General features: G+C 40.2%; 1 protein-coding gene across 2 annotated transcripts in view; it reads right to left on the reverse strand.

The window, feature by feature from the left end:
* Positions 1-23,432, reverse strand: part of STXBP4 (syntaxin binding protein 4) — a 179,984-nt gene that overhangs the window by 10,639 nt on the left and 145,913 nt on the right. For both annotated transcript variants that reach the window (XM_064582846.1, XM_064582847.1), the window contains one exon: positions 12,771-12,828. In XM_064582846.1, the coding sequence (XP_064438916.1) occupies positions 12,771-12,828 (58 nt within the window). The remainder of the gene's footprint in view (positions 1-12,770; positions 12,829-23,432) is intronic.

The following is a 23,432-nucleotide window of genomic DNA, read 5'->3' on the forward strand; positions in this document are numbered from 1 at the left end:
ACAGGTGCATTAAATATAGAAGTTACTTTAGTTTGTAAAGTTCACGTTTCACTTTTTTATCCAATAAGTTTAATAAACATCTGATTAAGTACATTTTTCTTAATTACCAAATATGAAAACTTAAAAAAACTAAAATGATTTGAAGCAAAATTTCAACTAATTTTACACTTATTCTAATGTTATTTTTCTATTAAAGTGGACTACACTAAAAATATAAGCATATGAATGTTATCAGAGAAGATATCTTTTATCAGAGAAGAATTGGACATTCTACTATTTTTATTTTTTTAAATGTTTTATTTATTTATTCATGAGAGTCAGAGAGAGGCAGAGGCAGAGGGAGAAGCAGGCTCCCCGCCTAGCAGGGAGCCCGATGTGGGACTCGATCCCAGGACCCCGGGATCATGACCTGAGCCGAAGGCAGGCGCTTAACCATCTGAGCTACCCAGGCGCCCCATTCTACTATTTTTAAAAGATTTTATTTATTTATTTGAGAGAGAGAGCACGAGAGGGGGGAGGGTCAGAAGGAGAAGCAGACTCCCTGCTGAGCAGGGAGCTTGATGTGGGACTTGATCCTGGGACTCCAAGATCATGACCCGAGCCAAAAGCAGTCGCCTAACCAACTGAGCCACCCAGGCACCCCAAGAACTGAACATTCTAAAATCACAAAACTGGATGGGACTTTGAGAGGTTCCCTCCCTCACCATCTCTATAGTCTTGACATGTTCTATCCAAGTATCATCGACTCTGTAATGTGTAAGTGCAAAAGCCACTTGAGAGTGAGTGCTATAAAGTCGAAACTTTCAATTATAGTGAGAAATTATGGGATAAACACCAAATGTGCCATCAACCTTTATAGTTCTCTCATCAACTCTACAATACTATTTCTAGTGGTGCCATCTTGGACTTGCGAATCAGTGGACTTAACTGTCTTTTAGAACCTTATTTTGAAGAAGAGAAAAAGTTATACTTATCATCCTCATGTTATATATGAGGAAACTAATACTGAGAGAGGTAAAATAACTTACTTCAGGTCATAAAGCTGTTAGTGCCTGGATCAGGACCCAAATCTGACTTCGGAGAATTTAGCCATTCTGTTAAACTCCTATCTGAGGCTCTGTTATCTGGGTGGGTTTCAACAACAATATGTATGGCGATTCTGGGATGGGGTAAATGATCACCTAAAAGGGCTCTTCAGCTTTACAAAATGAGATGATTAAAGATGTGTTGACTGAATACAGATTATATTGTCTAAAGCATATTTAAAAGCACTTGCCACAAAAATCATATTTTTATTAAGTAGGAATAAAAAGTACTAGCATGAAGTCTGCTTCCTCAGAAGTCTTACATTTTTCACAACATGAAAATGAATTCTTTATATGTCTGTCTTTTTGCCTACAAGGATGTTAATTTCTGGAGGGCAGAGAAGCGTCTTTACAATCTCGGTGTCAGGCTCACAGAAAACGAGGCTCAATAAATGTCTGATGCATAGATCCACCAGACTTTTCACTGGTATTATTATTATAATACCACATGTAAAAAATGCTCAAACGTGGTAGACTAGCTTATTTATGATTGAGGACCAGATAAAATTATCTTCAGAGGCGCCTGAGTGGCTCAGTCATTGAGCGTCTGCCTTCGGCTCAGGTCGTGGTCCCGGGGTCCTAGGATCGAGCCCCGCGTTGGGCTCCCTGCTCTGCGGGAGGCCTGCTTCTCCCTCTCCCACTCCCTCTGCTTGTGTTCCCTCTCTCGCTCTGTCTCTCTGTGTCAAACAAATAAATAATTAAAATCTTTAAAAAAAAAAAACTATCTTCAGATGTGATAATGCAGTAGCCTCACCCTAAGTGAATCAGAAATATGTATATAGAGACTCTACTTTATCAGGAAAGAGTTCAATTGATTTATATAGCCTAAAAGTCATCAAATAACCAGGACTACTAACCCTCTTCACCAATATTCTAATAGCCAAGTAACCTGAAAAGGTCTATTCATATATTTGGTGGTAGGTAATAACTGAACCACTATGATAATCCAAACAATTTTGATTAGAGTTTACTTGCTAAATAGCCAGAGTCATATGTAAACTTACTCCAATGCCAGGATTTAAGTTATAATTGTTTACATTGAACAAATACTATTGTTAGCTAAACAAATATTGTGTTAATATAAAATGCTACCAAAGACAAACTTGATGGTAAGGGATGGCTAAGAACTCACGTTACCCCTCAATTCTCTCACCATTATTGAAGTGATTTTACTACCCTGGAGTTTTCAGCCTCTGAAATAACTCAGGATGCAGCCAAAGCCATGTTTCTAGGCATCCAACACCCAACAAAAGGATGAAGATTTTTCATACAGGGGCCTGGTTAATGCTGATGCTAAGTAACAAAGTTCAGGTTAGGATCTAAGAAGACCCTCCAGCCCCCTCACTGTCCTAGATCATTCATTTGATATGGATGTTTAGGTAAGTGGCAGCTGGATCAGACATGACATCAGATAAGCATTTTGTACTTTACAATGCGTTTTGATACTGATTTCACAATTTGCTTTTCATACAAAGCTCATAAACCTAACTTGTCTCTACAAGTTTAACAACTGAAGAAACCGAGGCTAAGGGTATTCAAGCACCCCTAGTTCACACAGTAGCAGAACCAGGGCTTAGATGCAGACCAGGGTTACTATTCTTTCGTACAGACTATGCAGACCTGGTTTGAAATCCCAGATCGCCCATGTACTAACTAGGTTACTGTGTGTCTTAAAAAAAGCTACTTAAACTCCCAGTCTCAGTTTCCTGATGTAGAAAACATGTAACACATGCCTCAATAGTGTTAAGAGATAACACATATAAATCCTCTAGTTCCATGCCTGACACATTCTAGGTCCAAGTCATAATCATTACCCTCTCCCCTCTACCTTCGACTCCCTGTATTAGTTTTCTATTGGTGAAGTAACAAATTGACACATAAAATTTAGTGGCTTTAAACAACACAAATTCACTGGCTTACAGTTCTGTAGCTCAGAAGTCCGACATGGCTCTTACTGGGCTAAAATCAAGGTGTTGGCAAGGCTAATGTTCCTTTCTGGAGGCTCTAGGGGAGACTTCGTTTCCTTGCTTTCCCAGCTTAAAGGCCACCCACATTCTGTGTTTGTGGCTCCCATCTTCGAAGCCTAGAAACAGCCTGTCTGTCCCTGCTTCCACCATCATATCTCTTTCTCTGACCCTCTTCTTGTGCCTCCCTCTTCCACTGTTAAGGACTCATTTGATTAGAGTGGACCCACCTGGATAATCCAGGATAATCTCCCTATTTTAAGACCAGCTGATTAGCAGCCCTAATTCCACGTGCAACCTTTATGCCCCTTTACCATGTAACCTAATGTATTCAAATGTTGTGGAGATTAACATGAGGACATTGTTGGTGGGGAGGAGGTCATTATTCTCCTTTCCACACACCTCTTCCCCTTAGCTGCTTCATCTACTAAAGACTAGGGCACAAGGAAAAAGGCACTAGTTTGGATTAATTCTTGCAGGTGTGCCTAAAACTTGGTAAATGTATAAGAAATGTATAGGAAAATGATATACTGCACTGTAATGGAGATTACTGGATAAAGAAAAAGAAGATGCTGGATAATTTATGGAAAGTAGTTTAAGAAAGAAGCAACTGTTGTGAACTGAATTGTGCCCCTACCCCCTCCAATTCATATATTGAAGCCCTAACCCATAATGTGGGCTATATTGGGAAATAGGCCTTTAGGGAGGTAAAGTTAGATGAGGTCATGGAGGTGAGGCCCTGGGTCCAGTGGGACTGGTGTCCTCGTAAGAAGAGGAAGAGACAGCAGAGCTCGATCTCTCTGTGCACACATGGACAATAGGCCATGTGAGGACACAGTGAGAAGGTAGCGGTCTATATCCTAGGAAGAAAGGCCTTACCAGATATCCTGATGGCATCTTGACCTTGGACTTCTGGCCTCCAGAACTATGAGAAAATAAATTTCTGCTCTTTAAGCCACTTAGTCTTGGCAGTCCTAGCAGACTGATAAAGCAACCGAATTTAGAAGGGAAAGTGTTTGACAAAAAAGTCAGTATTTGTTAATTAACTTAAATAAAGGGTCCTGGAGGCAGAGACAGTTCCACATCCGGCTAAATAAAAGTATAACCACAGAAAGGTGATGAATTTCCCAAGTACTTCTTGCAATACCAGAGGATTTGCTTACAGTATCCCAATAAAATGCTAAAAAACACGCTTTATGCCTCAGTCATACCTGTCATTGGTTAAATGGGGGTGGGGGGTGGAGAGTTTGATGCTGGCTGTCTAGATCTGGATGTTTTATTCATTTCCGTGGGCTTTGCCATTCTGAGCGACCTAAGCCAGCTGGCTGGCCTTTCGTTTAAATGACAGTTGCTCTTACAGCGCTCCATACTGCTACACCCCTTCGTAGGTATTTATAGAAAATCCAGAGCTAGCTGTCTCAGGCTCCTGAGCAATGCAACCTCTCCGCTCCTGTCATAGGGCTTCTGACTGGCCAGCGAGTGGCGTTTAGTGCAAGTTTTGGCTAGTGGTTTCTATTTGCAGCTGTGCAAATGTTGTCATTACGGCCCCTCCACTGTCCAATAGCAGTACCATAAAATAAAGGGAGGGAGGGAGGACTAACCTCTGTTCAACGCTCACCATGTGCCAGGTGTTTTGCCAGGGGCTTACCCCCTCCCCCCTTATTTTATTGAATTCTCAAAACAAGCCTAGGAGATATAAACTACCATCCTTCTTTTTTGAATGAGAAAAGGGGGAACAAACAATTGAACACAGTATCAATTATACCAAGGTCACACTCATAAGTGGTGCGTAAACACTAGAACCCAGGTCTGTCTGACATTACGGTCCGTATTTTTTTTTTTTTTTCTCACCAATTGCTTCCCCAAATTGGCAATGACAGTCTTCATGCATTTGATAAATATTTATTTAGTCCCTATACACACCAGGCACCGTACTAGTTACTGGATATTCTAAGCCAGCCGTCACCTGGATGTCTACATTCAAACCAGTGGTTTCAATACAATTTATTCATAACTAAGAAGTGTTTGGGGACAAAATATTTCCTCCTTCAAGCCATCTTTTGATTTCTTCATTACAGTCTCATGAAGAATGAAATGCTCAGGATTCTCATGCACGTAGAGGATACTGAAGAGCTAACATGGGCTCTCCTTATCTATGCTTTAGTAGGTGCATAGAAATTACCCTAATGCCTCATCAAGTGAGCCTTAGACTTAGAGTCGTTTGTGAATAGATATTTCTTAACTCACCCAAAATGAATCAAAGCAGCCAAATTAATGAGGTCGTCAGAAGGCGGGCTCCTGACAGTGTCCACTAAAGAAGAGCTAAACTAATCTGCCAAGGATTTAGGAAAAATCAAAAGCAGCAGCTTATTATTTCCAATCCAGAAACCATACGTTCCTCTCACCCTCCCCTCCAATCACCCTAATTTGTAATTACATTAGAATTACCCAGCATAGGCTATCCTTATAAAATAAAGTTAGGGGGCAAGAAAACATAACCTCTGATTTTTCTCTTTTGTGTTTTCTATTTTATAAGTGAGAGGACACAATGTAACTTAAGCCTTTAATTAATACAGTAGGCTGACAATGGCAAAGTCTTATTCAAATATAGGCTGTGATCCACATTCTTTCCTACCTGGGAACAACCTAATAGGATGTCCTACCTCAAGTCAATGAAGACAATTATCTAGGGTCATTAATTTCTCTGACTGGAGAGAAATGAAGAAAGCCATGCCTACCAGAAATCATTAATCTTTTAGAGTCATTAAGGCAAAGCTTTTAAATACTATCTTATAAGAACTTCTCTGGGTGGCTTGTCATTGTTTATTTCATTGTTTCAACCTACTCTTTGTATTATTACTGCTCATCCTGGCAGAGTTTCTGCATTAGCAAAATATTCTAGAAGACCAAAGATTGCAAAGATGTGGCATGTGTCCCCTACACCTCTTCCCCTCTGCAGCCACAGCAAACACCTAACTGATCAGACATCACTGAGGATGAACACAGCTTAGAATATTTCCCCAAACCATGCTTGAGACAATGAGTTGAAATCTATTTGCCTTCCCTGCTCTAGACCGACACTTTTGTTTTATTCAGAAATTACTGACTTCCTAGGTTCTACTGATAGGCATTTTAATGTTGTAAGTATACTTCTTCCTATGTAATGGATGAAGTTTTTATAACATGAGGAGAGATCTCACATTGAAGGTGTATCAACACAAATGAACACGTGGAGAATTATAAGTTTAAGTAACTTTTAAAAACAAATGATTGGGGCACCTGGGTGGCTCAATCAGTTAAGCGACTGCCTTCGGCTCAGGTCATGATCCTGGAGTCCCTGGATCGAGTCCCGCATCGGGCTCCCTTCTCCTCAGGGAGTCTGCTTCTCCCTCTGACCCTCCCCCCTCTCATGTGCTCTCTCTCTCTCATTCTCTGTCAAATAATAAAAAATAAAATCTTTAAAAATAAAAAAAATAAAAACAAATGATTATACCTACTGGAAAACTCACTAATCACTATACATAGTATCATTCCATGTCTGAAGCAAGTGTCTAATACTGAGATATCTGTATTACTTATACAGATGTATTATTTATACAGATGTATTACTTATACAGATGTATACACATATATATATAACATACATATATACACATGGAAACATATGTTTATATACGATATATACAAACTATATATGTGTGTGTGTGTGTATATATATATATATATATATAAGCATATATATAAATACAATATATGTTTTACATATATTGTGAAATAGCATTGTGGTAGGCATCCTTTAAGCCAGGTCCCAGTAATCCTCACCTTTTGGCATTCTTACTCTTCTACATTGTACCAGGGTTGGTCTCTGTGACCAATAGCATATGGCAGGAGTGATGGTATATCACTCACTTTTAAGATTGGTTATAAAGCTTTGGTCTTCATATTTCTCTTGCTCTCACTCTTTCTCTTGTCTCTTGTTTTGGGGGAAGACTGCCATCTTGTTGTGTGCAGTCCTAAGGAGAAAGGTCCACGTTTTGGTGAGGAACTGAAGCCTCCTGCCAACAGCCAGATGTGTGAGCTTGGAAAAAATATACCAGCCCCACTAAGGCACTCTTCAATCCCTAGCCTTGTCTAATAGCTTGATCATAACTTCATGAGAAACCTAGAGAGAAAGAGCCAGAATGATCCATTAAAACCACACCTGGATTCTTGACCCTCTGAAACTGGGTGAGAAAATGTTTACTCTTTTAAGCTGCAAAATTTGGGAGAAATTTATCATGTGGCAATAGAATTAACAATCATGATCATTAATCACAGTGAATCTGAGTTTTTCAATAGAAAAAGAAAACACAATGAGAGCAATGTAGCAGTAATGTCTAATTTGTAAAAATTAAGTTTTACTATTAAACATAACTCAATAATTTTGTTAAATTTCATAACACATTTTAAAGTGGAGTCATATCAAAGGACTACTATAAATCTATAATAGTATACAACTTTCAAAGGGAAGAAACTGGCTGGGAAAATGGTTAAGTTAATCAGATAATTTCATCATAGCACCATCAAGATAACTGACATTTGTCATTAAATTTATTTATTTATTTTTTGTTATTTTTATTTTTATTTTATTTTTTTTAAAGATTTTATTTATTTATTCATGAGAGACAGAGAGGGAGAGGCAGAGGGAGAAGCAGGCTCCAAGGAGCAGAGAGCCCGATGCGGGACTTGATCCCAGGACCCTGGGATCATGACCTGAGCCGAAGGCAGACGCTTAACCATCTGAGCCACCCAGGCGCCCTAATTGTTATTTTTAAAGATTCTATTTATTTATTTGACAGAGACAGACACATCAAGAGAGGGAACACAAGCAGGGGGAGTGGGAGAGGGAGAAGCAGGCTTCCCGCAGAGCAGGGAGCCCAATGCGGGGCTCGATCCCAGGACCCTGAGATCATGACCTGAGCTGGAGGCAGATGCTTAACGACTGAGCCACCCAGGCGCCCCTTGTTAAATTTAAGAATGCTGCAACTCTCTAAGGAAAAAATATGAAAGTTTTCCTTCGAATGAACTGGTGTGTGCATATATATATATATATATATATATATATACACACACACACATATATAGCGCAAGTGAGGCAAGCCCTCCCTATATGCATATTACATACACATATTGATACACACACACATATATATACAGACGTATACAGACACACGTTTGTTAGTTCTGTGAAATGCTGGCTCTAGCAATGCCAACATTTTGATTAAATTTGTTTATGCCAGGTAAAATGCTTTCTTCTCTTGCATCAGAACTTAAGTAGATGACTACAAAGTATTATTAGGTGTGCAATGGACATGTGCAGGAATATTCAATGAGGACTATATTCGTCTGGGCATTCTTGGGACAGCACTGACAGTTATTCCTTTGCCTGAGGCTTGGCTTCCATCAGATGGAACAATTCAATTTCCGGGAAGACAGTGACAGGTGTCAATTTCAGGGAAGAGATTATATGTATACAGACCATTATCTCCTCCGGTGTTCTGGAAGGGCAATTTCAACCTGTTCTCTTTAAGTAAAGGTAAGAGAGGCAATGACCTGAGTTCATTACTTGCTATTTCCTGCCTCCAAAGTACATTAACCTGGTAAATGAACTACTCCTACCTCAAAAGCTAAGGTTATCCAGGTTCAAAATTTCAGCTGGGGTAAATGGTAGGATGAAGATGAAAAAATAAGACAAAAAAGCTAAATAGTTCCAAGAAGGACACACAGTGGATGCTTGTGTGTGCAGCCATTATGAATGTGGCAACATCACCTGTCTGAACCCAGCAGCTAAGAGCCAGGAAGGACCCCCACCAGAATGTTAAGAGTGAGGGGAGGGAGTGAGGACAGCTAAACTTGGCTGGAAGTGTGTACTTTGGGTCAGGAGCTATGATAGGTGTTTCACATATGTAAGCTCATTCATTCTAGGCAAGAACCCTACGGAGTGCTAATACTCTTTCCATTCTGTAAATATGGAGAATTAAAGCTCAGAGAGCTTAAGTAAACATGCCCGAGGTCGTTCAGCTATCCTGTGGAGACACCCGTATTTGGACCCAAGTTTTTCCAAATCCAAAGCTCAGGCTCTTCTTTCCCCTCTATCAGATGGCTTTCCTATAATCAGCTCCACCTGCACCAGAACTCCTGAACTTGACTCACACAAACCCCTATAGGCCCACACCCAAGAGGTATTCACAAGCAATTCAAATTAGTTTGATGATCTGGCATCCTGTCCTCAGTTGAGAAACTCCTGGGGAAGAGGGTGAGGTGTGTAAAAGATAAAAAAGGAGAATGAGGGTAAGGAGATGGCCAGGCCCACTGAGAGCCGCAAGAGATGACAGCTGGGTCCCATTCTAGTTTATAGAGCTTACCCTCCCCCTGCAGAACTCACTATATTATGCATAAGACTGACATTCATAAAGATTTTCTTTAGTAGCCTCATTGTAAGAAGGCAGGGAAGTATGCAACACTTATTAAGTAAAACCTGGATCAAGAATAGTCAAGCTAAAATAAATGCTGGTGCTTGAATGGGGTTAACTTCTAGCAGAAAAACCTAACTCAGGCAAGCAGCCCATTCCTCCACAAGGCTGAGTAAAGGAAGCAGTGGTACAGTATTAGCTTTTCTTATCTTTCCTATTTGGCCCTTCTAATCTCCAGGAGATAACTAAGTATTCTTAGAACTAAGTTTCTATTCTGCTGCTTAAAAATGGATAAAGTAAGGAGCTCTCCCTAAATCAAGACTTGTTTAAAATATCTTTCTTGTCACATGGAAACATACTACATTAAAATAAGGAGGTGGAGGTGGTAAAGCGTGTGTGTGTGTGTGTGTGTGTGTTTATGTATGTGTGTTGGGGGCTGGCTTTACTTACCTCGGCTCTGCAATTTTACTACTGCATGGCTTTGACCAAGTTAGCCTCTTTTCCACATAGTTTCTCCAACTGTAATGGTGATACAATGATATCCACCATTGTCCTTTGGGGAACAAACCTATCTTATCATCTCTTTTCTGCTTTCTTTGTAAGTCAAGGTTAAGGTCAAGGAAGAGAACTGATGGGCTTCCAAAAGACAGGTTTAAAGAATATATTTAGGTTTAGGCTTAAGGGATATATTTTCTATGCTGGAGTAGACTACATAAACGTAGTGTCTCTTTCTGTTCCTTCCACAGGACTGTGAGTTAGACCTCAGGGTAAATGATTTGTTTACTCTTTTTTCTCTTCTTTCCTCTCCTTGGATGCTATTCTTCCTTGTAGGAGGAGCCCAGCCCAAGACTGTTGTTCTGGTCTGCTAGACAGAGCTGTTTAAGCCAGCTGGGTACCCGGCAATGGGAAACACTCACCCTTTGGCTGGCTATCTCTTGCTCCCTCCTTGTCTTTGGTGGTCAGTGGTTGTGCCTTTGGTGTCCTTTCCTCACATGGCACTAGTTAGGCGATGACACTCAGCTTTGGATTAGGATATACTGACAGCCGACTGAGGCTAAGGAGTCCCCACAGGGTCTAGACTCATTTACTGATGTTTTTCAAAGGCCTTTGAACTAGAACCCCAGTAAATAATTGAATGCTAGTTTGCCTTCCTTTGATCAGGCACTTCTTTTGGGACTTTCTAGGAGACAGGCATGGCTGAAGGCAGGATGCAGCTCACCACCATCATAATACCACCCTAATAAGAGCCAAGCGGTGTCCATTTTCCACACTGTTAGCAGAATTAAGTGATACAATGCATAGAAAAGTACACCTAACATACGCCTGGTTACCGAGCATCAGGTCGTGCCCAGTAAATGCTCATTCTCAGGGCACCTGAGTGGCTCAGTCAGTTAAGGGTCTGACTCTTGATTTCGGCTTAGGTCATGGACTTGGGGTTGTGAGATTGAGCCCTACATCAGGCTCTGCACTCAGCATGGAGTCTGCTTGAGATTCTTTCCCTCTGCCCCTCCCCCTGCTCACGTGTGCTCTCTCTCTCAAAATAATAAATCTTTAAAAAAAGTTAAATGCTCATTCCTCTCCCCTACATTTTTTCCCTTAATCATTACAAAGTTAATATGAGAAAAAAACCAGTGAAAACGTGAATGTGGTTTTTCTTTTTCCTGCCACCTCTTTAGTACCCTCATTCAACTCTTATAGGAACTCAACATAGTAAACCCAGCGTATCAGGGCACAACTCTCCTTCCAGAAGAGACATGATTCTGAAAGTGAACAGTATGGTGCTAAATGTAATCCCTGCATGGGATTCCTGGGTTCTCTATTCCAAAAGTCCCTTTTCCATACATTATATACTACGCCTTTGCTTTATTACTTTTTGCTAGAGACCACAAGAAGAAAATACACCACAAAAACACATTGCCAGGTTTATCGTTAGTTTTTTTTCCCTCAAATCTTTTTAAATAAGAAGCTTTTGAATTCTGTTTTCAATGGTCATATGATTTTTCATGTCCCCCCCCCCCCCATTATGGGCTTCTCCATATTGTAAATTAATGATGACTACTGGGCATCTACTATGTTCAAAGTTCTATGCTAGGAGCTTAACATTTAACAACTCTATGAAGTAGGCAATACTTCCCTTACTTTATGATGAGAAAACTGAGGTGAAGAGGGTATAGGAACCCGTGTGAAGTGACAGAGCTTGGGAATCCAGAATTTGGATATTGCTTTGGAAAATACTTGTACAACTGAAAGGACATCAAGGACATATCTCCCCTTTCCTTTCCAAATGTATAACAAGAATACATTGCTAGAAAGGACAATAAAGGGAGTCTTTTAGGTTCCAAGAGTCTTTGGGATTCCCATTTGTGTTCTTATAATGTCAATTCTGACATGAAAGGAGCTGCCCAGAACAGAGTAGATCAGTCTGCTTTGTCCAGGATAAAACTAACCAGTTCAGTAGACAGAATATGTATTGCTATTGAAGCTTTCAAAGACATGTCTCTATCATTGGCAGTCCAGTATAGTAGAATCCTGGAGTCAAAAGACTTTGATTCTATTCTGATTTGGTAATTTAGTAGCTGTGGATTTTTGGGCAACTGCTGCAAGCTCTTATGTTTTTCATCCATAAAACAGCGAAAATAAGGCATACATACCTCAAAAGGTGTTCTGAGAATCCACTCAGACAGGGTTTGTTCATATTATGCCTCGTTTATCTTGTTAGTTATTTATTATCTTTCCTACTATTATATAAATTCCATGACATCAGAGAAATAATCTGTATATTTTACTACTGAATCTTCAAGGCATGGTACATTGCCTGGCACACAGCAAATGCTCAAAATATATTTGCAGAATGAATGAACTATGTATACTGTAAAGCACTAAAAATGCTGATTATTAGTATTATTGTATTAAGTATGAAGAAGTGTTAAGATATACAAATCGATTTTTTCATTAGATATTAACTTCTCATAAGTATTAATACTTTTAGTCAGAAGTGAATTCAGGCAGCCAACATTTAAGTTCAAATTACGATCTTGTTCCAACTTTCTGCTGTTTCCCTTGAAATAATTACTAGTTTTTCACCCCCTAAACGATATCTGATATTAGCATTTAAATCACATGAAATGAAAATGGTGAGGCTTCATTTCTTGTTACTAATTTTTGTAACCTCCAAGAGGGTTTCTTGGTTTTGCTGATTATTCTGCAACTTCCAGGTTCTCTCCAGATGTGAAGGAAATTGCTTACTTGGTTGAGATGCTTGTACTTACTTGATGAAGTACTTGATTCCATCTGCTGTGTAAGCTTCCTCCCACCCATAAGGTAGATCTAGAGTGAAGGGAAACCAAAAATACACTTAATAAGATGATAAAGATAACTTTATTTCCTGGATGCAAACTTCCCACATCTTTACAATTATTTGAGTACATTTCTTGTACAAAATAATTTTCTTGAAAGGAGGAATTAAAACAATTCAGATGAGCTTTCAGACTCAGCATCTTTAGAACACAATAAATAAGTCCCGAACAGTTAACAATCTGCTTTAGTTGCATTAACTGGATTATGACTTGTCATTTACATGGGGTGAGCATTTTTGTCAGCAGGATTCAAGCAAAAATTTTTGGTGCAGGGGGTGGTTCTTGCCTGAAGGCAGAAGGATGGACAAGATGGCCCCTGCTTGTCTATTCTGGCTCAAAGTTTCCTTAATTGGCTCCCTTACATTCTTTCCCTCAGCTCTGCAGGAAACTGGTGCTTGAATGCCAGATCAGCAGGGGCTTGAAAGTAGCTTCTGGACAAGACCAAATTCCTTGTGAAGTCTGAAAGTTTAGCAAAGTGATTTACAATGGATTGTGGCATTTTATTTTGTTCATTAAGAATTTTGTGCACTAAACATAAATGGCCAAACAATTTGCTAAACTTAGCTTTCATTTCTGTAATGGGTTTGAGAGTAGTTAGTGAGCTATAAAGAAATGCAGATTGAAGTAAGCAAGAAATTATTTGGCCATATTTCTGTAAATGAGTACATTTGTGTCCTCATATCAAGAGAACAGGCCCATGTTGAGTAGCCACATTCTTTTATGTTGCAGCTATGGATGGTACCCCTCTAGAATACAATGGTTTCTATCCTTCTGCTATATCCCTGCATGCTGCTAAGTTTTTTTTTTCTATTTTTAAAAATTTTTTATTGTTATGTTAATCCCCATACATTACATCATTAGTTTTTGATGTAGTGTTCCATGATTCGTTTGTGCATAACACCCAGTGCTCCATGCAGAACGTGCCCTCCTCAATACCCATCACCAGGCTAACCCATCCTCCCACCCCCCTCCCCTCTAGAACCCTCAGTTTGTTTTTCAGAGTCCATAGTCTCTCATGGTTTGTCTCCCCCTCGATTTCCCCCCCTTCATTCTTCCCCTCCTATGATCTTTTTTTTTTTCTTAACATATATGGCATTATTTGTTTCAGAGGTACAGATCTGAGATTCAACAGTCTTGCACAATTCACAGAGCTCACCATAGCACATACCCTCCCCAGTGTCTATCACCCAGTCACCCCATGGGTCCCACCCACCCCCACTCCAGCAACCCTCAGTTTGTTTCCTGAGATTAAGAATTCCTCATATCAGTGAGGTCATATGATACATGTCTTTCTCTGATTGACTTATTTCGCTCAGCATAACACCCTCCAGTTCCATCCACGTCGTTGCTGCTAAGGATTTTAATTGACTTTTTGGATCAGTCCTTTGATCCTGGCTTGTTATGGCTCCATTGATGGGTATAATGCACAAAAAAACAGACTCCATGGCTCAGGTAGTCTACTTCTTTGGAAAGTAACTGAGCTACCACAATAGACCACTGACTTCCATTCCCCTAAGTCTCAGCCTGAGGCAGAGCAAAAATGCACACACAGTAACTATTTGAATGAAATAAAACCTTACTCTGTCACCATTCACTTCTTGAAGAATATTCTTTGAGAACAGTTCTGAAGATGTTGTTTTTATAATTAAGAAAAGCTTTATTTTAGATCTATTTCCAGTCCATTAACACAAGTTGTATAACATAACACCTTTGCTAAACATTCTGTAACTGTTTCCTTTGCTAATGAACACAGGCCACCTAGGAGTTTCTTTGCTCTCTTAGTGAATAAATGTTCCTATTTTAATTAGAAAAATGAGCATTTCTGGGAAGTCAGCATAAGTGAATGACTGGCTTCTTACAAGCCTCTGAAGTGACCACTATGTCTATCTCTTCAGGCAGCATGTGCCCAGCAGCATGGGCCAGGGTTGCCCGCTGCTGCACTGGTTCAAGGGGACTTATTTTCTTTTTTCACACTTTCTGCGTTTTTCTGACAGATCATTTTACTGATCACTGACAACCACCTTGCCTGCAGGGGAGAATGTCATGACTGTTCAGAAGAATCTTGCTTTCATGATAAAAATGCTCAGAAATCCCAGAATATCCGGTCAATAAGGCAAAGGACAGCTAAAAGTTAAGTAGAAAGTCATTCTAGGGGGCGCAGCAAGATGGCGGAGGAGTAGGAGACCTGGATTTCGTCTCCTCTCAGGAATTCAGCTGGATAGGGATCAAACCATTCTGAACACCTACAAACCCAACAGGAGATCGAAGAAAGGAATAGCAACAACTCTCTCATCAGAAAAGCGACCACTTTCTGGAAGGTAGGACGTGCGGAGAAGTGAATCCGAGGCGATATTCGGGAGGATAGACGGCGGGGGAGGGGCCTCCGTCCGCCGCTTCTGGCAAGTGATAGAGCCGCGGAGCACAAAACCGGAACTTTTAAAAGTCTGCTCCGCCGAGGGACGTCACTCTGGTGGCTAAGCGGGGGGTGGAACCCTCCGGGACAGTGTGGTCTCAGGACCCTCGGGGTCACAGAAAGACCGGGGGTGCCTGAGGGCGGCAGAGCTCCCAGGTAACGGAGCAGGGAAGCCGGCTGCAGAGGCGGAGCCCAGGCGCGGGCTCTCAGCTCGGGGTTGCCATAAACCGTGATCCGCGGCCCAGTTGGGCCTGGCTCCTCCAGCAGGGACCCAACAAGCGGCAGATCCGGGGAGACTCACCTTCCTCCCCCGGGAGGAGCCGCGCGGGAGTGCACCGCAGGGATCTGCTGGGTTTGGAGACTCCGCACGGGGTCGGGTGCCAAAGATAGAGGCGCGCGGTCGCAGGCCGGGTGAGCACGGAGTGCGGCCGGAGACCAGGAAGACGGGAGTGACTGACGGCTTTTCTCTGGGGGCTCACTGAGGAGCGGGGCGCCGAGTTCTCGGCTCCTCCGGGGCGGAGATTGGGGGGCCGCCATTTTCACTCTCCGCCTCCAAAGCTGTACGGAAAGCTCGCAGGGAACAAAAGCCCCGGAGAGCAAACCCGAGCAGATTACTTAGCTGGGAGGGGGCAAGGGCGGGGCAATTCCGCCTCTGGCAGAGACATTTGGAAACCACGGCATCAGGCCCCTCCCCAGAAGATCAGCGAGAACAGCCAGCCAAGACCAAGTTTACCGATCAATGAGAACAGCAGAACTCCAGCGCTAGGGGAATACTGCACATAGAATTCATGGCTTTTTTACCATGATTCTTTAGTCTTTCAAAGTTAATTTTTTTTTAACTTTTTATTTCTTTTTTTTTTGAATTTTTCTTTTTCCCTTTTTCAACCAACATCTTATCAATCCCTTTTTTAAAAAAATTTTTATTTTTCATTTTTAGAGTCATATTCTATCCCTTCATAGTAGTTACCCGTATTTTTGGCTTATATATATATATAAGTTGTTCTTTCTTTAAAATTTTGAGATAGTTTCTTCTAACAGATTAAAATATACCCTAAATCTCTAGTATATGGTGTTTTCTATTCCCCTGCCTGATCACATCCTCTCCCTTTTTTTTTTCTTTTTTCTTTTTTTAAATCCTCTTCTTTCTTTTTTCAAACAACTTCTTATCAATTCCTTTTATAAAATTTTTTATAATTTCCATCTTTACAGTCATATTCCATCCCTTCATCATATCAACCCTTATTTTTGTACATATAGAAGTTTTCCTTTCTTTAAAATTTTGGGAGGCACTTTCTTCTAAAAGACCAAAATACACCCCAAATCTATGTGTGGCACTGATCTATATACCAGCCTGATCATATTTGATCACATTCTGGTTTATTTTGTTGTTGTTGATTTGTTTTGTTTGTTTTTGTTTGCTTTTATCTTTATCTATCTTTTTCTTTTTTTTATTTTTCTTTTTTCTCTCTTTCCGTTTCTTTTTCCACTGCTTCAGGTCTTTTCTGATTTGTTTAGAGTATATTTTCTGGGGACGTTGTTACTCTGCTAGCATTCTGTTCTCTCATTAATCTATTCTCCTCTGCACAAAATGCCAAGACGGAAAAAATCACCTCAACAAAAAGAACAAGAGGTAGTACCGACTGCCAGGGACCTACTCAATACAGACATTAGTACGATGTCAGATCTAGAGTTCAGAATCATCACTTTAAAGATACTAGCTGGGCTTGAAAAAAATATGGAAGTTATTAGAGAAACCCTTTCTGAAGAAGTAAAAGAACTAAAATCTAACCAAGTCGAAATCAAAAAGGCTATTAATGAGGTGCAATCAAAAATGGGGGCGCTAACTGCTAGGATAAATGAGGCAGAAGAGAGAATCAATGATATAGAAGACCAAATGATGGAAAATAAAGAAGCTGAGAAAAAGAGAGATAAACAACTACTGGATCACGAGGGCAGAATTCGAGAGATAAGCGATACCATAAGACGAAACAACATTAGAATAATTGGGATCCCAGAAGAAGAAGAAAGAGAGAGAGGGGCAGAAGGTATAATGGAGCAAATTATAGCAGAGAACTTCCCTAATTTGGGGAAGGAAACAGGCATCAAAATCCAGGAAGCACAGAGAACCCCTCTCAAAATCAATAAAAATAGGTCAACTCCCTGACATCGAATAGTAAAACTTACGAGTCTCATAGACAAAGAGAAAATCCTGAAAGCAGCTCGGGAGAAGAGATATGTAACCTACAAGGGTAGAAACATTAGATTGGCAACAAACCTATCCACAGAGACCTGGCAGGCCAGAAAGGACTGGCAGGATATATCCAGAGCACTAAATGAGAAAAATATGCAGCCAAGAATACTATATCCAGCTAGGCTGTCATTGAAAATAGAAGGAGAGATAAAAAGCTTCCAGGACAAACAAAAACTAAAGGAATTTGCAAACACAAAACCAGCCCTACAGGAAATCTTGAAAGGGGTCCTCTAAGCAAAGAGAGAGCCTAAAAGCAACATAGACCAGAAAGGAACACAGACAATATACAGTAACAGTCACCTCACAGGCAATACAATGGCAGTAAATTCCTATCTTTCAATAGTTACCCTGAATGTAAATGGGCTAAATGCCCCAATCAAAAGACACAGGCTATCAGACTGGATTAAAAAACAAGACCCATCGATATGCTGTCTGCAAGAGACTCATTTTAGACCCAAAGACACCCCCAGATTGAAAGTGAGGGGGTGGAAAACCATTTACCATGCTGATGAACACCAAAAGAAAGCTGGGGTGGCAATCCTTCTCTCAGACAAATTAGACTTTAAACCAAAGACTGTAATAAGAGATGAGGAAGGACATTATACCCTACTTAAAGGGTCTATCCAACAAGAAGATCTAACAATTGTAAATATCTATGCCTCTAACATGGGAGCAGCCAATTATATAAGGCAATTAATAACAAAAGCAAAGAAACACATTGACAACAATACAATAATAGTGGGGGACTTTAACACCCCCCTCACTGAAGTGGACAGATCATCTAAGCAAAAGATCAACAAGGAAATAAAGACTTTAAATGACACACTGGACCAATGGACTTCACAGACATATTCAGAACATTCCACCCCAAAGCAACGGAATACACATTCTTCTCTAGTCCCCATGGAACATTCTCCAGAATAGATCACATCCTAGGTCATAAATCAGGTCTCAACTGGTACCAAAAGATTGGGATCATTTCCTGCCTATTTTCAGACCACAATGCTTTGAAACTAGAACTCAATCACAAGAGGAAAGTCGGAAAGAACTCAAATACATGGAGGCTAAAGAGCACCCTACTGAAGAATGAATGGGTCAACCAGGAAATTAAAGAAGAATTAAAAAAATACATGGAAACCAATGAAAATGAAAACACAACTGATCAAAATCTTTGGGATGCAGCAAAGGCAGTCCTAAGAGGAAAGTATAGAGCAATACAAGCCTTTCTCAAGCAACAAGAAAGGTCTCAAGTACACAACCTAACCCTCCACCTAAAGGAGCTGGAGAAAGAACAGCAAATAAAGCCTAAACCCAGCAGGAGAAGAGAAATAATAAAGATCAGAGCAGAAATCAATGAAATAGAAACCAAAAGAACAGTAGAACAGATCAACGAAGCTAGGAGCTGGTTCTTTGAAAGAATTAACAAGATTGATAACCCCCCAGCCAGACTTATCAAAAAGAGAAGAGAAATGACCCAAATCAACAAAATCATGAATGAAAGAGGAGAGATCACAACCAACACCAAAGAAATACAAACAATTATAAGAACATATTATGAGCAACTCTATGCCAGCAAATTAGATAACCTGGAAGAAATGGATGCATTCCTAGAGATGTATCAACTACCAAAACTGAACCAGGAAGAAATAGAAAACCTGAACAGACCTATAAGCACTAAGGAAATTGAAGCAGTCATCAAAAATCTCCCAAAAAACAAAAGCCCAGGGCCAGATGGCTTCCCAGGGGAATTCTACCAAACATTTCAAGAAGAATGAATACCTATTCTTCTGAAACTGTTCCAAAAAACAGAAATGGAAGGAAAACTTCCAAACTCATTTTATGAGGCCAGCTTTACCTTGATCCCAAAAACAGACAAAGACCCCATCCAAAAGGAGAATTATAGACCAATATCCTTGATGAACATGGATGTAAAAATTCTCACCAAAATACTAGCCAATAGGATCCAACAGTACATTCAAAGGATTATTCACCACGACCAAGTGGGATTTATCCCTGGGCTGCAAGGTTGGTCCAACATCCGCAAATCAATCAATGTGATACAATACATTAACAAAAGAAAGAACAAGAATCATATGATGCTCTCAATAGATACAGAAAAAGCATTTGACAAAGTACAGCATCCTTTCTTGATCAAAACTCTTCAGAGTATAGGGATCGAGGGTACATACCTCAATATCATAAAAGTCATCTATGAAAAACCTACAGCAAATATCATTCTCAATGGGGAAAAACTGAGAGCTTTCCCCCTAAGGTCAGGAACGTGGCAGGGATGTCCACTATCACCACTGCTATTCAACATAGTATTGGAAGTCCTAGCCACAGCAATCAGACAACAAAAAGAAATCAAAGGCATCCAAATTGGCAAAGAAGAAGTCAAACTCTCACTCTTTGCAGATGATATGATACTTTATGTGGAAAACCCCAAAGACTCCACCCCAAAACTGCTAGAACTCATACAGGAATTCAGTCAAGTGGCAGGATAGAAAATCAATGCACAGAAGTCAGTGGCATTCCTATACACCAACAACAAGACAGAAGAAAGAGAAATTAAGGAGTCGATCCCATTTACAATTGCACCCAAAACCATGTGATACCTAGGAATAAATCTAACCAAAGAGACAAAGGATCTGTACTCAGAAAACTATAAAATACTCATGAAGGAAATTGAGGAAGACACAAAGAAATGGAAAAACGTTCCATGGTCATGGATTGGAAGAACAAATATTGTGAAGATGTCAATGCTACCTAGAGCAATCTACACATTCAATGCAATCCCCATCAAAATACCATCCACTTTTTTCAAAGAAATGGAACAAATAATCCTAAAATTTGTATGGAACCAGAAAAGACCCCGCATAGCCAGAGGAATGTTGAAAAAGAAAAGCAAAGCCGGCGGCATCACAATTCCGGACTTCCAGCTCTATTACAAAGCTGTCATCATCAAGACAGCATGGTACTGGCACAAAAACAGACACATAGATCAATGGAACAGAATAGAGAGCCCAGAAATGGACCCTCAACTCTATGGTCAACTCATCTTCGACAAAGCAGGAAAGAATGTCCAATGGAAAAAAGACAGTCTCTTCAACAAATGGTGTTGGGAAAATTGGATAGCCACATGCAGAAGAATGAAACTGGACCATTTCCTGACACCACACACAAAAATAGACTCCAAATGGTTGAAAGACCTCAATGTGAGACAGGAGTCCATCCAAATCCTAAAGGAGAACACAGGCAGCAACCTCTTTGACCTCAGCCGAAGCAACTTCTTCCTAGAAATATCGCCAAAGGCAAGGGAAGCAAGGGCAAAAATAAACTCTTGGGACTTCATCAAGATAAAAAGCTTTTGCAAAGCAAAGGAAACCGTCAACAAAACCAAAAGACAACCGACAAAATGGGAGAAGATATTTGCAAATGACAGATCAGATAAAGGGCTAGTATCCAAAATCTATAAAGAACTCATCAAACTGAACACCCAAAGAACAAAGAATCCAATCAAGAAATGGGCAGAAGACATGAACAGACATTTTTCCAAAGAAGACATCCAAATGGTCAACAGACACATGAAAAAGTGCTCAATATCGCTCAGCATCAGGGAAATCCAAATCAAAACCTCAGTGAGATACCACCTCACACCCGTCAGAATGGCTAAAATGAACAAGTCAGGAAACGACAGATGTAGGTGGGGATGCGGAGAAAGGGGAACCCTCCTACACTGTTGCTGGGAATGCAAGCTGGTGCAACCACTCTGGAAAACTGTATGGAGGTTCCTCAAAAAGTTGAAAATAGAGCTACCATATGATCCAGCAATTGCACTACTGGGTATTTACCCCAAAGATACAAAAGTAGGGATCCGAAGGGGTACGTGCACCCTGATGGTTATAGCAGCAATGTCCACAATAGCCAAACTGTGGAAAGAGCCAAGATGTCCATTGACAGATGAATGGATAAAGAAGAGGTGGTATATATATAGAATGGAATATTATGCAGCCATCAAAAGGAATGAGATCTTGCCATTTGCAACGACGTGGATGGAACTGGAGGGTATTATGTTGAGTGAAATAAGTCAAACAGAGAAAGACTTGTATCATATGATCTCACTGATATGAGGAATTCTTAATCGCAGGAAACAAACTGAGTGTTGTTGGAGTGGGGGGTGGGGTGGGAGGGATGGGGTGACTGGGTGATAGACACTGGGGAGGGTATGTGCTCTGGTAAGCGCTGTGAATTGTGCAAGACTGCTGAATCTCAGATCTGTACCTCTGAAACAAATAATGCAATATATGTTAAGAAAATAAAAGAAGAAGAAGAAGGTAGCGGGAGGGGAAGAATGAAGCGGGGGAAATCGGAGGGGTGGACGAACCATGAGAGACGATGGACTCTGAAAAACAAACTGAGGGTTCTAGAGGGGAGAGGGGGTGGGAGGATGGGTTAGCCTGGTGGTGGGTATTGAGGAGGGCACATTCTGCATGGAGCACTGGGTGTTATGCACAAACAATGAATCATGGAACACTTCATCTAAAACTAATGATGTAATGTATGGGGATTAACATAAGAATAAAAAAAAAGAATAAAAAAAAAAAAAGAAAAGCATTCCCATTTAAAAAAAAAAAAAAAAAGAAGGTCATTCTAATGGAACTAAGGTTTTTGTCCAAATGATTTGTTTGTCCAGCCATTATAGGTATACTTCTAGATTTTAAGTCACAGATTTTTTTTTTCATGAAAAGGAGAAAAAAATGTACACTTCGGTATCTTTTAATCCACAGCGTCATTTAAAAATTAACATTGACATTGTAGTACCACACATTCTCTATGCCATCAGAATAGAATTCCTGCCCTTTCTTTTTCTTTTTAAAGATTTTATTTATGGGCGCCTGGGTGGCTCAGTTGGTTGAGCGACTGCCTTCAGCTCAGGTCATGATCCTGGAGTCCCGGGATTGAGTCCCACATCGGGCTCCCTGCTCAGCAGTGAGTCTGCTTCTCCCTCTGACCTTCCCCCCTCTCATGTGCTCTCTCTTTCTCTCATTCTCTCTCTCAAATAAATAAATAAAATCTTAAAAAAAAAAAACCTTTAAAAAAAAGATTTTATTTATTTGTCAGAGAGAGAGAGAGAGAGAGACAGTGAGCGAGCAGGGGGAGCGGCAGGCAGAGGGAGAAGCAGGGAGCCTGATGAGGGCTGGATCCCAGGACCCTGGGATCATGACCTGAGCTGAAGGCAGATGCTCAACCAACTGAGCCACCCAGGAGTCCCCTGATTATTTTCTTACAATCCATTAAACAAGGACTATAACTTCACAACAGACTTATTAAAGGTACTAATCCATATCCATTTTAGTCAATATGGTTAATGAAGGACTGTAGCCACAAAGATGATTCTTTTGTGTTAAATAATATGTACAGCTTATTTTAGGATAAATTCTCTGTTCTGAAAAAATAAGCATTTCTTTTTAGGAGACTGAATGGTTTCTTCTTTTTCATGCAGCTACTATAATCTGAAAAACAGAATTGGAGGCTAAATTGATAGTAATAATCTCTCAGTGATAGTTCAGTACTAGAAAACACAATCACTGTCCAATTATAAACTGAAAAACACAATACTGATAAACCAAGTAGCTTACTTCATACAAAAAGAGCACTTTTGATTTCCATAAGCTCGTATGCTCACGATAGACTCAGCTTTCCATTAGAAAATGATTTCATTTCTTCACAATAAGTGATTTGGGCAAAATTATAACAAGATCTAAATACTTTTCAATAATCATTATTATTCCAAGGCATTAAATTTCTTCTCCATTCCTCATTTGCTTTATTCTTGTAAATATATAATGTTTCTATTTTTCCTTTTCATTTCATATCTGTCTTAAAACTATTATGACAACTATAATCACTT

The sequence above is a fragment of the Mirounga angustirostris genome, unplaced genomic scaffold (genome assembly GCF_029215605.1).
Source record: "Mirounga angustirostris isolate CCGP_5_RB_7025 unplaced genomic scaffold, mMirAng1.0.hap1 SCAF_17, whole genome shotgun sequence".
Classification (NCBI taxonomy): domain Eukaryota; kingdom Metazoa; phylum Chordata; class Mammalia; order Carnivora; family Phocidae; genus Mirounga; species Mirounga angustirostris.